Source organism: Panthera tigris, chromosome D4, assembly GCF_018350195.1.
Source record: "Panthera tigris isolate Pti1 chromosome D4, P.tigris_Pti1_mat1.1, whole genome shotgun sequence".
In the NCBI taxonomy this organism is placed as follows: domain Eukaryota; kingdom Metazoa; phylum Chordata; class Mammalia; order Carnivora; family Felidae; genus Panthera; species Panthera tigris.
This window is the reverse complement of record NC_056672.1, coordinates 6,760,610-6,774,159: the sequence shown is the minus strand read 5'-3', so window position 1 is coordinate 6,774,159 and position 13,550 is coordinate 6,760,610. Positions and strand designations below refer to the sequence as shown.

The 13,550-nt window shown below is 42.6% G+C and overlaps 1 protein-coding gene across 3 annotated transcripts in view; it reads left to right on the top strand.

Annotated features, from left to right (window-relative positions):
• Positions 1 to 13,550, top strand: part of RCL1 (RNA terminal phosphate cyclase like 1) — a 57,429-nt gene that overhangs the window by 921 nt on the left and 42,958 nt on the right. The window contains exon 1 of one of the 3 annotated variants that reach the window (XM_042963377.1): positions 6,597 to 6,903. The exons of 1 other annotated variant lie outside the window; for it this stretch is intronic. In XM_042963377.1, coding sequence (XP_042819311.1) covers positions 6,750 to 6,903 — 154 coding nt within the window. In that variant the 5' untranslated portion in view covers positions 6,597 to 6,749. Of the gene's footprint in view, positions 1 to 6,596; positions 6,904 to 13,550 lie in introns of those variants that run through there. One more of the 3 variants, XM_042963375.1, reaches the window with a different exon arrangement.

Genomic DNA, 13,550 nt, shown 5'->3' with positions numbered 1-13,550 from the left:
TGTGCGCAGGACGGAAGCTTTGGGATACATTTTTTAACAGTCATGGGCCTAATTGCCTTGCCTTTAGTAAGAGATTTGGTGACAAGCGCTAAACTACAGGTTTCCGAGCCCCCCTTTTGCCCTACAACGGTGGATTGATTACAAAACAGGCCCTATTTAAACCCAGATCAAGTTAAGTGGTGCCGATTTTCAAATGGTCCCCTGGACACATGCATTTTAAAGCTTCTGTCTGGTTATCCCAAACTGAGAGAGTCCCCCAAAGTGGGGGGGGGGGCGGGGGGGGGAGGAAAAACCTATCTGCACCTTGAAGGAGAGGGTTTGTGGTTGATCCTGGAAGCTTTGTGGGTCGTGTCGAAGTGTGTAATTTTGCACCAACTTCTGTACTATGTGGCCAGCCCATTTCATCATCTGTCTGATGCCTATTCTGGAGGGTTACATTTCTGCTTCTCTTGAATGGTGATTGGTTGCGCATAAAGGGAAAATGCCATGTCATTGATGGAGACAGAGGGTTAGCAAAGAAAGAACCAGAAGACCCTTCATACCTGGTGACCATGAGAAAGGTTTGTGTTGCTACATGATTGTCTTCTGTCTACTTCTCAGAAACCCTGAGGAAGTTTAAGGAGCGGCCCCAAGCATGGTTTATGCTGGGTATTCTCAGCATTTCTTGCCCGTATTTTGTGTCTGTTTGGGCAAAGCAATTGCTCGATTGCTTTCCTCTGGCATTCTCAGCCAGCTCTCCCCCTTACCTCCAGGTTACTCTAGAGAACTTGCCATTGGCTGGATATGGTACGACCAGCTTCTCCTTCTGTGAACACCGGGTGTAGTTTTTGTTTGTTTGTGTGTTTTGTTTTAATAGGAATAGAAGCACTGTGTCCTGGAAACCTGGGATTTCTGTGGAAAATATAGTACCTGTAAGATACAATTTAGTGTTTGTCTTTCGACAGGTGGCCTCCAAACTAATATTTAATGTTCCAAAGGATTCTTCCCTCCCCCCTGCCCCGGTCCTCTGTTTGTGAACTTCTCTTCGCTGCCATGCGCACGAACTCTCATTTCTTCCAACAGGGCCGGGCCACTTTGCACTTTTCCTGGAAGGACGCCAGACTGCACAACCTGGGGGAGGTAGTGCTTGTTGGCAGGTGTGCTGGTATTTTATGGGGAGCACTACGTAGAGCCTTATTTTTCTTATCTGATTAATATACCAAGGGGGAAAAAAAAAAGAGGCTCCTGATTTAGAGTTCTTTGTGCTGGTTCCAAGTCCTGAGAAATCTTGTAGATGTTTGCTTAATTTCTTCAAGAGGGAACTGAGATAAATGTATATATATGCATTCATGGTTACACACCCCTGTGTATGTATCTTATGCATATCCACACACATACGTGGCTGTTTATGGAGGTCAATACAAGTGGCCCCTGATACAAGATACATGGTCATAGTCGAGAAAGCCCTTGGTAGTTTGATTGAAGGTGTAGCCAGGGGGCTGTGTTGCCAATCATCTGTCCCTTTCTGACTCAGGTTCTGAGAATCGGCAACAACTCGGCCTATCCAATAAAATCTTCGCCCTAAGTAGAAAACTTGCGTCTCTTGAAGGTGCTTGCTTAATCATCCCTTCTGGAGGGTGGGGGGTGTGGGGCCTGCCTCAGGGGCAGTGGTTCAGAAAAGGTTACGGAGCCCCGGTATATGCGAGGCTTCGAGGAGGCTTCGTGGGAGTGTAAACATGAGAAGCTGCTTGCTCCATCCTCCAGGAGCTTTCGAAGTAGGAAGTGCTTGAGAGAGTGGCTTGGGTAACGTGAACTAGGAAGGGCTGAGCGTTGTGAAGGGACTCAGAGGAGGTAGGGCAGAGGCTTCCCTGGGGCTTATGGAAGGAACGCTTTCTGTATCTGCTGCCGGCCTGGACAGATAGGGTGGTGGCTGCCAGAATCACTGTCGGTGAAGGGAACAGCTTGTAAGTCAAAGGATTCTTTGTTTATTACGTTGAGGTAAAATGCTTAATGTGTTGCGGTTGTAGTAGCTGGGTGGTTAAGAGCTGGGTCTGAGTCAGACCTTGGTTTGGGTCCTGGTTCTGCTTTTGCTCTTAGCTCTTGGACTTTGGGCGAGTTCTTTAACATTTCCGAGCCTCGGTTTTTTCATCGGTAAAGCGAGGCCAGCGTTACCAACCTCCTAGGGTTATTGTAAAGATTAAATGAAATAACACTCAAAGTGCCCCGAACAGTGCCTGGCATGTCAGCAGAATAAACGTTAGTTAGCTGGTTTTACTACGTAACTTCTGCCTGCGAGGATAGTTCTGCTGTCTGGTGTCCGAAATCCGTTTCTGCTTCTATATGGGAACTTTTCACAACTTTCAACTTTGTCTTCTTTTAAAGAGAATTATGCCTTGATTTTATCTTCTCTTTTCCGTCTAAAGGGTTCCTTTTGGGTGATGGCTCCCAAGTATTTGTATGTATTACGTATAATGTAGTGGTTTTCCACGAGGGCAGTTTTGCTTCCCAGGGGGGCGTTTGGCAGTTTTTGGAGATATTTTTGGTGGTCACGACTGGGAGGCTGCTTCTGGCATCTAGTGGGTGGAGCCCAGGGATACCATAAACATCCTGCAATGCATCAGACAACTTCCTCACATGAAGAATACTTCTGCCCAAAATGTCAACAGTGTGGATGTTGAAACACACCCTGGCATACAAGACTTAATCATTAAGCCTTTTCCTTTTTTTTTCTTTTCCCCCGTGTCTCTGATGGTTGGGAATAGCAGCATGTCAACCAAGAAAGCTGCTCGGGGATTCAGAAAGGGCTGAGACACAGGGTCACACTCTGTGACTTCAGGCAAACAAGCTGATCTCTTAAATAAAAGTGCCTCCTTCCAACGCAGAGGGATTGTACATAATGAGAAGAATTGGAACCACAAGGAAAGATGATCCTGGACTTGTTTTTATTAATTGTACAACCATATGTGTAATTTTTGCTTCACTCTTGAGAAACTTGAACAGTTGTGTTTCGTTCTACTCTTCCTATTAGGAGAAAATCTTTTTTTTTTTTTTTTTTTTTGGCTGCTGTTTTCCTGCAGGTAGAAAGCCAAGGCATAGTTAGCAGGTAAACTAGCTGGTGAGGTTGACCGCAGGGCTGGAGGGAGACTGCAGCCAGCTCCCGCCCTCCGGGCTTGTTCTCCCTTTGAACTGCATGATGGACTTGGCTGTTCCTTGTCATGTTATAAAGCAGCCGTCCACACTGCCTCTGTCTCTGGATTTCCTGAGGGCTGTGTCATGCAGGGTTAGGTTGAGTTCACGGTGGGTAAGGTGAGGTCCAAATGGAAAGAATTCCGCGAGAATGATGGCCGTTTTAAGTGGGAATAACAGAAGGATAGACTTGGGCAGGAGGAGCCCTGCGTTAGCAGTTAGGACGCAGGCCTGCTCCGGCCCTGGTCCCTGAGCTCCGGTCCCCGTCCCTGAGCCAGTCACCTGACTGAGCCTGGGTTCCCCTGTGATATTGGAGAGAGGAGTTACGTGGACCCACGGGAGTGCTGCATGTGGCACAAGCAGATGAGATTCTGAAAAGGGAGGGGTGAATGGAGTTTTAATGAAAAGAATTCCTTCAAATGTGTTGCTGAAACATGCTACATAGAGGTCCTTTGAAAGGAAAACATCTTTTGGTAAATTGGTGGGTTGTTTTGGGGATAAGTCTGGCTGTTCATAAATTGCATCTTCTGGAAGGAGAATTGTAAGGGAAACTTGTTTTTCTCCTCTGAATACTTCTTTTTTTTTTTTTTTTAAATTTTTTTTTCAACGTTTATTTTATTTTTGGGACAGAGAGAGACAGAGCATGAACGGGGGAGGGACAGAGAGAGAGGGAGACACAGAATCGGAAACAGGCTCCAGGCTCCGAGCCATCAGCCCAGAGCCCGACGCGGGGCTCGAACTCACGGACCGCGAGATCGTGACCTGGCTGAAGTCGGAAGCTTAACCGACTGCGCCACCCAGGCGCCCCTCCTCTGAATACTTCTAACACCAGATGTGTGGGTTTTTTCCCCTACAAAGCAGTTCTCCTGTTCTCAACTAGCAACAACTGGGTGTACTACAGATTTAACTCAATTCTGACACTGTCTGCATGGAGATAACTTCAGATCCCACAGGGTAAGGGCTCGGTCCCACCAGACTGCTGCCACTTGAGGTGCCAATCACAAGTCCCAATCGCACGTTCAGGCCACTTGTACTTACGACCAACTGGCTGTATAAGTCGGGGGTTCCCACACTCCCTTCTTGGACTGATAATTTGCTCCTGATAATTTGCTCACAAAGCTCAGGGAAACACTAATTTACCAGTTTATTATAAAGGATTTTATGAAGGATACGGCTGCACACACACAGATGAGGTATATAGGGCCAGGCCCCGAAGGGTCCCGAGGCAAGGGCTTCTGTCCCTCTGGAAGCAGAGTATGCCACCCTTCAGCATGTGTGTTCATTCACCAGCCTGGAAGTTCTCTCCTTGTTCTAGAGTTTTACAGGATTTAATCTCCAGGCAGCCTCCCCTTTGCTCAGGGTCAGTTGGTGGGGCCGAAGTTTCCAAGCCTCTAACCACTTTTTTTCTGGTGACCAGTCCTATTCTGAGGCTGTATATGGGCCTCATCCTGAGTCACCTCATCAGCATAAATTCAAGTGTCCTCCAAAGGGGCTCCTTATGAATAAATTTTAAAAGACACTCCTATTATTTTGGAACTTCCAAGGGTCTTAGGAGCTCTGTGCCAGGAATTGGGGACAAAGACCAAATACATTTATTTATTTTCTTTTGAGTGTTTATTTATTTTGAGAGAGCATGCATGTGAGCAGGGGAGGAACGGAGAGAGAGGTGGAGACAGAATCCCAGGCAAGCTCCATGCTGTCAGCACAGAGCCCAGTGAGGAGGGTCTCAGTCCCACAACCTGAGATCATGACCTCAGCTGAAATCAAGAGTCGGGTGCTTAACTGACTGAGCCACCCAGGCCCTCCACCCATTACTTAGTATACCACAAGGAGCACCTGTATTTTATTTTAGTAACGATAGTAGATTGAATAGTGTCTTGTTGATCGGGAACCTGCCCTTTTGTGCCTCTGTTGACTGTTACAGTTTGCTGCCACCTGACAATTATTGGGAGCCCCAAATGAGATACTCATCTTTTAAAGACAAACGCTAAGAATCCTAATGGTCTTCTTTCACATCTGCTGTTGCTTGGAAGCTGTAAAATGCTGTTCCAGATAGAATTGCGTACCATCTTTTTTTTTTTAAACTAAGTTTTTAGTTATTTTTTGTTTTTTAAAAATGTTTATTTTGAGTGTGTGTGTGTGTGTGTGTGTGTGTGTGTGTGTATGCATGTGCTTGGGGCAGGGGCAGAGAGAGAGAGAAGGAGAGAGAGAATCCCAAGCAGGCTGGGCAGCTGTCAGCTCAGAGCCCTACATGGGGGCTTGATCCCACAAACCGTGAGATCATGACCTGAGCTGAAATTAAGAGTTGAGTGCTTAACTGTCTGAGTCATCCAGGCACCCTGAAAGCTAAACTTTTGATTTTGAGATTGTTGTGGATTCATATGCAGTTGTAATACATAATACCAAGAGATCTTGTCTATACTTTAGCCAGTTTCCCCCATATGTAACATCTGGAAAAACTATAGTAAAGTATCATTTCCAGGAAATTGACATTGGTAAGAGTAAAGACACTGAACATTACCACAAGGATTCCTCAAGTTGCCCTTTTTCAGTAGCCACACTCATTTTTCCTCCTTGCCCCACCAACTTCTTAACCCTTAGCAATCGATAATCTGTTCTCCATTCCTATAATTTTGTCATTCAGAGAATGTTATATAAGTGAAATCATAGTAAGTAACCTTATGCAATTGACTTTTCACTCAGCATGATTCTCTGGAGATTTAAGTTTTTTTTAAATCAAGTTTGTTCCTTTTTATTGCTGAACAGTCTTCCATGGTATGAAAGTACCACAGTTTTTCTTAACCATCCACCTGTTGAAAGACATGTGGATTGTTACCAGTTTGGGGGCCATTCTGAGTAAGGCTGCTATAAACATTTGTGTACAGGGTTTTATGTGAACATAAGTCTTTGCCTGGGATAAATGCCTGGGAGTGTACTTGCTGGGTTGTGTGGTAGTTTGCATACTTAAACTGCCACACTGTTTTCCATTGTGGGTTTACCATTTTATATTCCCATCAGCAATGTGGGGGTGATATAGGTTCTGTACACCCTTGCCAGTATTCTGCATTGTCACTCTTTATTTTTTATTATTTTTCTTTTTAAATTATTTATTTTTCTTTTATTATTAAAACCCTGAAAGGTTTTAAAATGTGTTACTTCTTCTAAAATCAGCATCTTGATAATTTGGCTAAACCTGTGCAGCTGGTGGCACTGAGGCCCCCTCCTGCCTCTGGCCCTGCAGACCAGCTGCAGAATCTGCTGGGCTCTTTCTGGATGACCTCCAAAGGTCATTGGCTGAGAGGCAGCAGTTTCAAGGTCATTGTCCTACCCCTTTCCCCATCAGAGGTCACATGTTGGAAAAGTCCCATCTTGACCACACTTTCTTGTAGAACTTGATGTTCTTGGATTTGGAGGACGGGCTGCCGTTTCCTGGGTGGTGGCCACGGGTGGGTGATGCTGTTGATGTGGAGGCCACCGATGGCATTCAGAAGGAAGAGGAACACCAGTGAGTGTAACCCGGTTTCAGAGGAGGATCACAAGACCCAGGAGCACCCCCCCCACCCCAGAAAAGGAGGAAAGAGACAATGAAGGGGACAGAGCCCACGGTCCTCGCACACCTGGGATGCCATCGGGAGCTGCAGGGTGGCCGGTCCGGGCACAGGCAGTGCAGAAGCGCCATAGTCCAGAGAGGCGGCCATCAGCCACAGCCAGTGGCCGTCACGGGAGGAGCCGGAGGAGGTACTCCACCAAGGACTGGGATGGGGGCGGGGGGGGGGGGGGGATGCCATGCCGCCTCTGGGCCTCGTGGTTCCCCAGGCTCGTCCTCGAAGCCTCCTGCCAGTGGGCTCCCCGTTTCTATTTTGGCCATCTTCATGGGTGTCTTCATGGGTGGGGTGATAGGTGTAGTACTTGCTGTGCTCACTGCCTCCTTGGACGTCATTTCCTAGTAGGATTGTTTTGACCCTTAAGTTTTGAGAATTCTCTTTATGTGTTCTGGCCCTTTGTCAGATATGTGGACGGCTGATATTTTATCCCACTTTAGAGCCTGTCTTTTCATTCTCTCTCTCTCTTTTAAGTAGGCTCTATACCCAGTGTGGGGCTTGAACTCATGACCCTGACATCAGGAGGTGCTCGCTCCACCGACTTAAGGCACCCCCAGTCTTGTCATTCTCTTAGTGGTATTTTGCAGAGCAAGATTTTACTTTTAATGTAATAGAATTTGTCAAATTTGTCTTTTATGGCTTGTGCTTTTGTTGTTGAAGCTAAGATCTCGTTGCCTAGCTCTAGATCCCAGAGATTTTTCATGTTCTGTTTTCTAAAGGTTTTATAGTTTTACATTTGATTTTTGTACTAGGTTTAAAACTTAGATTGAAGTTCCTTTTTTTTGGTTTTATGGGTGTCCAGTTACTCCAACACCGTTTGTTGAAAGGGCTATCTTTCTTCCATTGAATCACTTTTGTACCTTTGTAAAAAAATCAGTTGGGGACATTTGTGTGGTTCTGTTTCTGGGGCCTTAATCCGGTTCCACTGATTTATAGGTCTGTTCCTTGGCCAGTAGCATGTACTCTTGATTACTGTACCTATCATCGTGTAGGCTGATCCCTCCAGCTTTACTCTTACTTTTTGTGATTTTATAAGGTATTCTGGTTCTTTTACCTTTCCATATAAATTTTAGAATGGTCTTGTCTTATCTAAACACAAATCTTGTTAGGATTTTGACAGGGACCTTGTGTGGTTTTCAGTATATGAGTCCTATACACATTTTGTTAGATTTACACCTAAATATTTTACTTTTTTGAGCAGTTGTCAATGGTATGGTATTTTTAGTGTTGGTCTCCATCTATTCAATGCTAGTATATAGAAATACAGTTCATTTTTCAGAAGATGTGTATCTTTTATCCTGTAACCTTGCTAAATTGTTAGTTCTGGGAGTCTTTTTGTAGAGTCTTTGGATTTTTTTTTTTTTTAAGTTTATTTATTTTGAGAGGGAGAGAGAGTGTGTGTGTGTGTGTGTGTGTGTGTGCGCGCAAGCTGGGGAGGGGCAGAGAGAAGGAGAGAGTATCCCAGGCAGGCTCCATGCTGTCAGCACAGAGCCCCTCTGCTCAGTCTTACAAACCATGAGATCATGACCTGAGCTGAAATCAAAAGTCAGACCTTTGACTGACAGAGCCACCCAGGCACCCCTTTCGGATTTTCTGTGTAAACAACCATGCCATCTGCAAATGGGAATAGTTTTATCTTTCTGAACTTTATGGCTTTATTTCCTTTTCCTTACTGTACTCGCTGAAACTTCTAGCACCATGTTAAGTATGCAGTGAGAGCAAACTGCCTTGCCTTGTTCACTGTCTTAGGGGGAAAGCCTCCAGCGTTTGGCTGCTAAGTGTAGTGTTAGCTGTGTGGGGTTTTTTTTTTGTTTTGTTTTGTTTTGAAGATGCTTTCCATGAAATTGAGACAGTTCCCTTCTATTCGTATTGTTCTAAGAGTTTATCATTATTATGAATGAGTGTTGTATTTTGTCAAATGCCTTTTCTACACCAATTGACGTGATTGTATGATTTTTCCTCCCAATGTGTTTGTAAAGAAAAGAACTACAACTGAAGAATTTATATATAAATGGGAAACTTGGAAGGTCATAAAGCAGTATAAATCAGAGAGTTAAATTTCCTACTGTTAATTTTATTTCTTTTACAGGTGTTTGTATAAACACCTGAAAGTATGGGACAAAAAAAGTAATCTTCAGTGTTTGTTATTATAAATAAAACAGCAATAAAATTTTTTGTATCTCCTAGCATACTTCTATTTCTGCAGGATAGAGTTCTAGATGTGGAATTGCTAGGCCAAAAGACAATGCTTTCTTAAAATGTGGGGTCAAATCAAAGTATGTGAAATCCTCTTGCCTAATTGGTAAGCTAACTTTTCCCTTAATTGTGATTTCTTCCTTGTATTGACACCTTCTGCATTTTTTTTTTTTTTGGAGATGTATTTAATGGTATTTCTAGCATAGCAGATTAGAGAGATGATTGGATTTCTTTGCGTTTTTCATATTTTTTAAAGGTACTCTTTCTTTGAACTTGGTTTTTATTTTTTAAAAATGAGCTTTTACCAAAGTGTACTACACATTAATAAAAGTGCAAAGATCATAGATATATAGCTTGGTGAATTACTACAAAGGGGATATGCTCCCATAGCCATTATCCACGCCAAGAAATAAAACAGCAGCCCTGAGACCCCTCTCATGCTTGTTTTGTCACATCATTTTCTCCACCTGCAGTGTAAGTAATAAACTGCCTTTTTGAAGCATAAATTAAATTTCTGAAATGTTAACCGTAATTTATGTAAGTGGTCTTATAGAGTCTGTATTTTTTTTAATTTTTTTTTTTAATCTTTATTCATTTTTGAGAGACAGAGAGAGACAGAGCATGAGCGGGGAAGGGGCAGAGAGACAGAGAGGGAGACACAGAATCTGAAGCAGGCTCCAGGCTCTGAGCTGTCAGCACAGAGCCTGACGCGGGGCTCGAACTCACGAACCGTGAGATCGTGATCTGAGCCGAAGTCGGATGCTCAACCGACTGAGCCACCCAGGCACCCCGAGTCTGTATTTTTTGTGTATGTCTGGTTTCTTTGTTCTGTATCGTGTTTGTAAGATTCATCTTTGTTGTAGCAGCAGTTGATTTTCATTGCTATAGCATGCTATCACATTTTATTAATATGGCACAATTTTTGGCTTCTGTGGTAAAGTATCGCAAATAACTAGTTCCATTCTGTGATTTGTCTTTTCACACTTAGTGGGTTTTTTTGATGAGCAATAAGTACGATTAATGTCGCCCAGTCTATAAATCTTTCTCTGCCCTGTAAAGAAATCTTGGTCTACCCCAAGGCCAATGAAGATGTTCTCCTTGAACTTCTAAAGAGGCCTCTGTTTTTATCTGTAAAAGTCTGTTACAATAAATAAATTCATTCTTCATACTTTTTAAAACAGAATTAGATATTGAATTTTAACAGATGCCTTTTTAGTAGTAGTTAAGCTAGTTACCTGATCCCCCCCCCCCCCCCCCCCCCCCCCCCCCGCCTCCGTTTTTGTATTTAATCTTGTATTTAATAATGTCTTCTTTTTTTTTTTTTAAGTTTACTTATTTATTTTGAGAGAGAGAGCACGAGTGGGGGAAGGGCCTAGAGAGAAGGAGAGAGAGAGAGAGAGAGAGAGAGAGAGAGAGAGAGAGAGAGAGAGAGAGGGAATCCGGGAGAATCCCAAGCAGGCTCCACACTGTCAGTGCAGAGCTGGATGTGTGGCTCAACCCACAAACCTTGAGATCACGAGCTGAGCCAAAGTCAGATACTTAACCGACTGAGCTATTCAGGTGCCCCTCATTTGTTCTCATTAAATGAAGTTAGTTTGGGGGCGCCCAAACAGTTAAACATCTGACTTCAGCTCAGATCAGGATCTCACGGTCCGTGGGTTTGAGCCTCGCGTCGGGCTCTGCTGATAGCTCAGAGCCTGGAGCCTGCTTTGGAGCCTGCTTTGGATTCTGTGTCTCCCTCTCAGCTCTGCCCCTCCCCTGCTCACACTCTGCCTCTCACTCCCAGAAATGAATAAATGTTAAAAAAAAAAAAAAAGATTAAAAAACATAAAAAATAAACAGAATAAATTAGTTTGTAATTTTTTATTTTGCATGTGATGCTCTTAACTGTTCTGTGATTGAAGCCATCTCTCTGTGCTTTTGTTGTTGTTGTTGTTCTTTGGAATACGTAATATAAGAATTATTTTCCTTTGAATTGTCGGGAAAACATTTGCCAGCAACTTCATCAGTGATCTTTTTGATTTATTGATAAATTTTCTCCTTCCCTTAGTTTTAGATTTCTCTTTCTGTTTATCTGTTTGTCATCTTTTTACATAGCTATATTAATTTCAAATGTATCCATAGAGATTATAGTTTCTTTTTAATTATATTATTTTTTATTTCTGATTTTCTTAACTCACATTTTATTTCTTCTTACAGATGAATGAGACTATTGATCTGTGTTGTATTTTTTAAATTAATTAATTGATTAATTTTTAAAGCAGGCTCCATGCCCAGTGTGGGGCTTAAACTCACAGTGTGGGGCTCGAACTCACAACCCTGAGATTAAGAGTGGCATACTCTACTGACTGAGCCAGCCAGGTGCCCCTGTGTCGTATTTGTTAAAATGAATTAGCTTGATTTTTTTTCTGCTATAGTTTCCACTTTTAAAATCTTTTTGAGATTATTTTTTCATTTACTTTTTGGCTTGTAAATCTGTTCCGTATCTGAAATCTCAGTTCGTTTTTTTCTCTTTTCCTTTTTTTCATGCTATGTTTAGTATGGTGAACTTTTTTTTGGTAGTCTCCTGTGTATTCTGATAAAATTAATATTTCTGTTCAAAATATTTTATTATGTTCTGTAATTTTTTTCTGGACATATTGACAATTTAGGAAAGATGTTATATGTTTCAGTTAAAATATAATTTATCATTTGTCACATAATGTATTACTACATATTATACATAGAATACGTATATTTTATACATAATGACTGTAGTATTTAGAAAGATCTTTCATAGGCTATTTAATGAAAGTGGTTTTGTTGGCTATTTAAATTGTGTCACAGTACCTTTATTTGTATTTTTTAACTTAAATTTTATGTATTTTAAAAAATATACGCATGGCATGAAATTCAGAGGGAACAAAAAGGGTTTATAAGATGGGCTTTTGTCTCTTTTTTATTTTTCCTTCCCTGTGAAGCAACCGGTGTTACCAGTTTGTTGTGTTTCTTTCCAGGGCTATTTTTTACATAAATAAGCAAGTACGTATGTATGTTGTCCTCTTTCACACAAATGGCCATCAGCTTCCTACTTTTTTTTCACTCAGCATACCATGCAGATGATTTATATCAGTATATAAGAAATCTCTTTAATTTTGATGCTATAGAGTGTTCTGATATATATCCTGTATGTATTTATACCTAACATTTATATATGAATGTTATAAATAGATATAAATAAACATCCTTATTTGAGACATAGTTTGCCTTAGTGAGGAGTGGGTCAGGCTGATGACTGCCACTGTTTTACAGAGTTACTGGCCCCTTAAAGAAGTGATGAGCTCACTTCCCTTAAGGAGGGGAGTGCATTAGGTATCAGAGGCAGTATTTAATGAATTCTGAGATTGAAGGTCCTGATAATATAAATTTTTAACAAATGTTGACTACAGTAACATAACATGCGTAAAACATAAAAGTGGTGCTTAAAAGGTTATACGGTGAACACCTGTGTGACCCCATCCGCGTCAAGAAATGGAACATTGCTGACCTGTGGGGCCGGGCGTCTTCCAGTAGAGACTCCCTTCTCTGCTGCTGCTGGCAGTCACTCTCCTGACCACTATGGTATTTGTGCCGATGGTCTTTATAGCTTTATCACCTAATCATGTATTCCCAAGCAGTGCAGTAAACTCGTGCCTATTTTTGGATGTTTTTCCCCAGTGTTTTTAGATACTTGAAACTGTACCCCCAAGAGCAGTCTTGAGGAGGAAGAGTCACAAAGGGTGTATGGGAAGTGAAAGGACAACGGATCCTACACATCTTGCCTTAATGAAGTCTGCGGACTTCAGTCTTACTATTATTAGGTGAACTTGAGAGCTTTCTCATACCACGTGATGGAGCTATATCTTCGCTGTTGCCAGGATTCTGGAACTAGCTCTTGTGTTTGGTTCTTTGAAGTACTGTTTCTGAGTCACCTATTTGCTGTGACCAGGGGATGGTCCAGCCTGGAGGTCTCTCTACGTGCCCATTCTGTTCCTGCCTGTGCCCCTCTGCTGGGCGTTTTATTTTTTATTTATTTATTTATTTTTTCAACGTTTTTTTAATTTATTTTTGGGACAGAGAGAGACAGAGCATGAACGGGGGAGGGGCAGAGAGAGAGGGAGACACAGAATCGGAAACAGGCTCCAGGCTCCGAGCCATCAGCCCAGAGCCTGACGCGGGGCTCGAACTCACGGACCGCGAGATCGTGACCTGGCTGAAGTCGGACGCTTAACCGACTGCGCCACCCAGGCGCCCCTCTGCTGGGCGTTTTAAACTGTGTTGGTGCGTAAGTGCTCCCGTGGATTGCAGAAGAAAAAAAAATGGAAAGTTAGGCTTTTGTTTTAATGTTCTTTTTTCTTTCCTAATCTGTAAGAGCTATGCAGTTTAATCTTGGACTTTATTCATGAATTCTTGTTCCTCAATCCCCTTTAGTCACCTCAAAAACTTGAGCAAATCAAGGTTTCCTTTTTTTGTGCAGAGCACGTTGCGTTTGCTAAAAATACAGGCAGAAAGTGGCGCTGTGGTCTTGATCATGCCCGATTTTTAAAACCAGAATATGCTAGGGGCGCC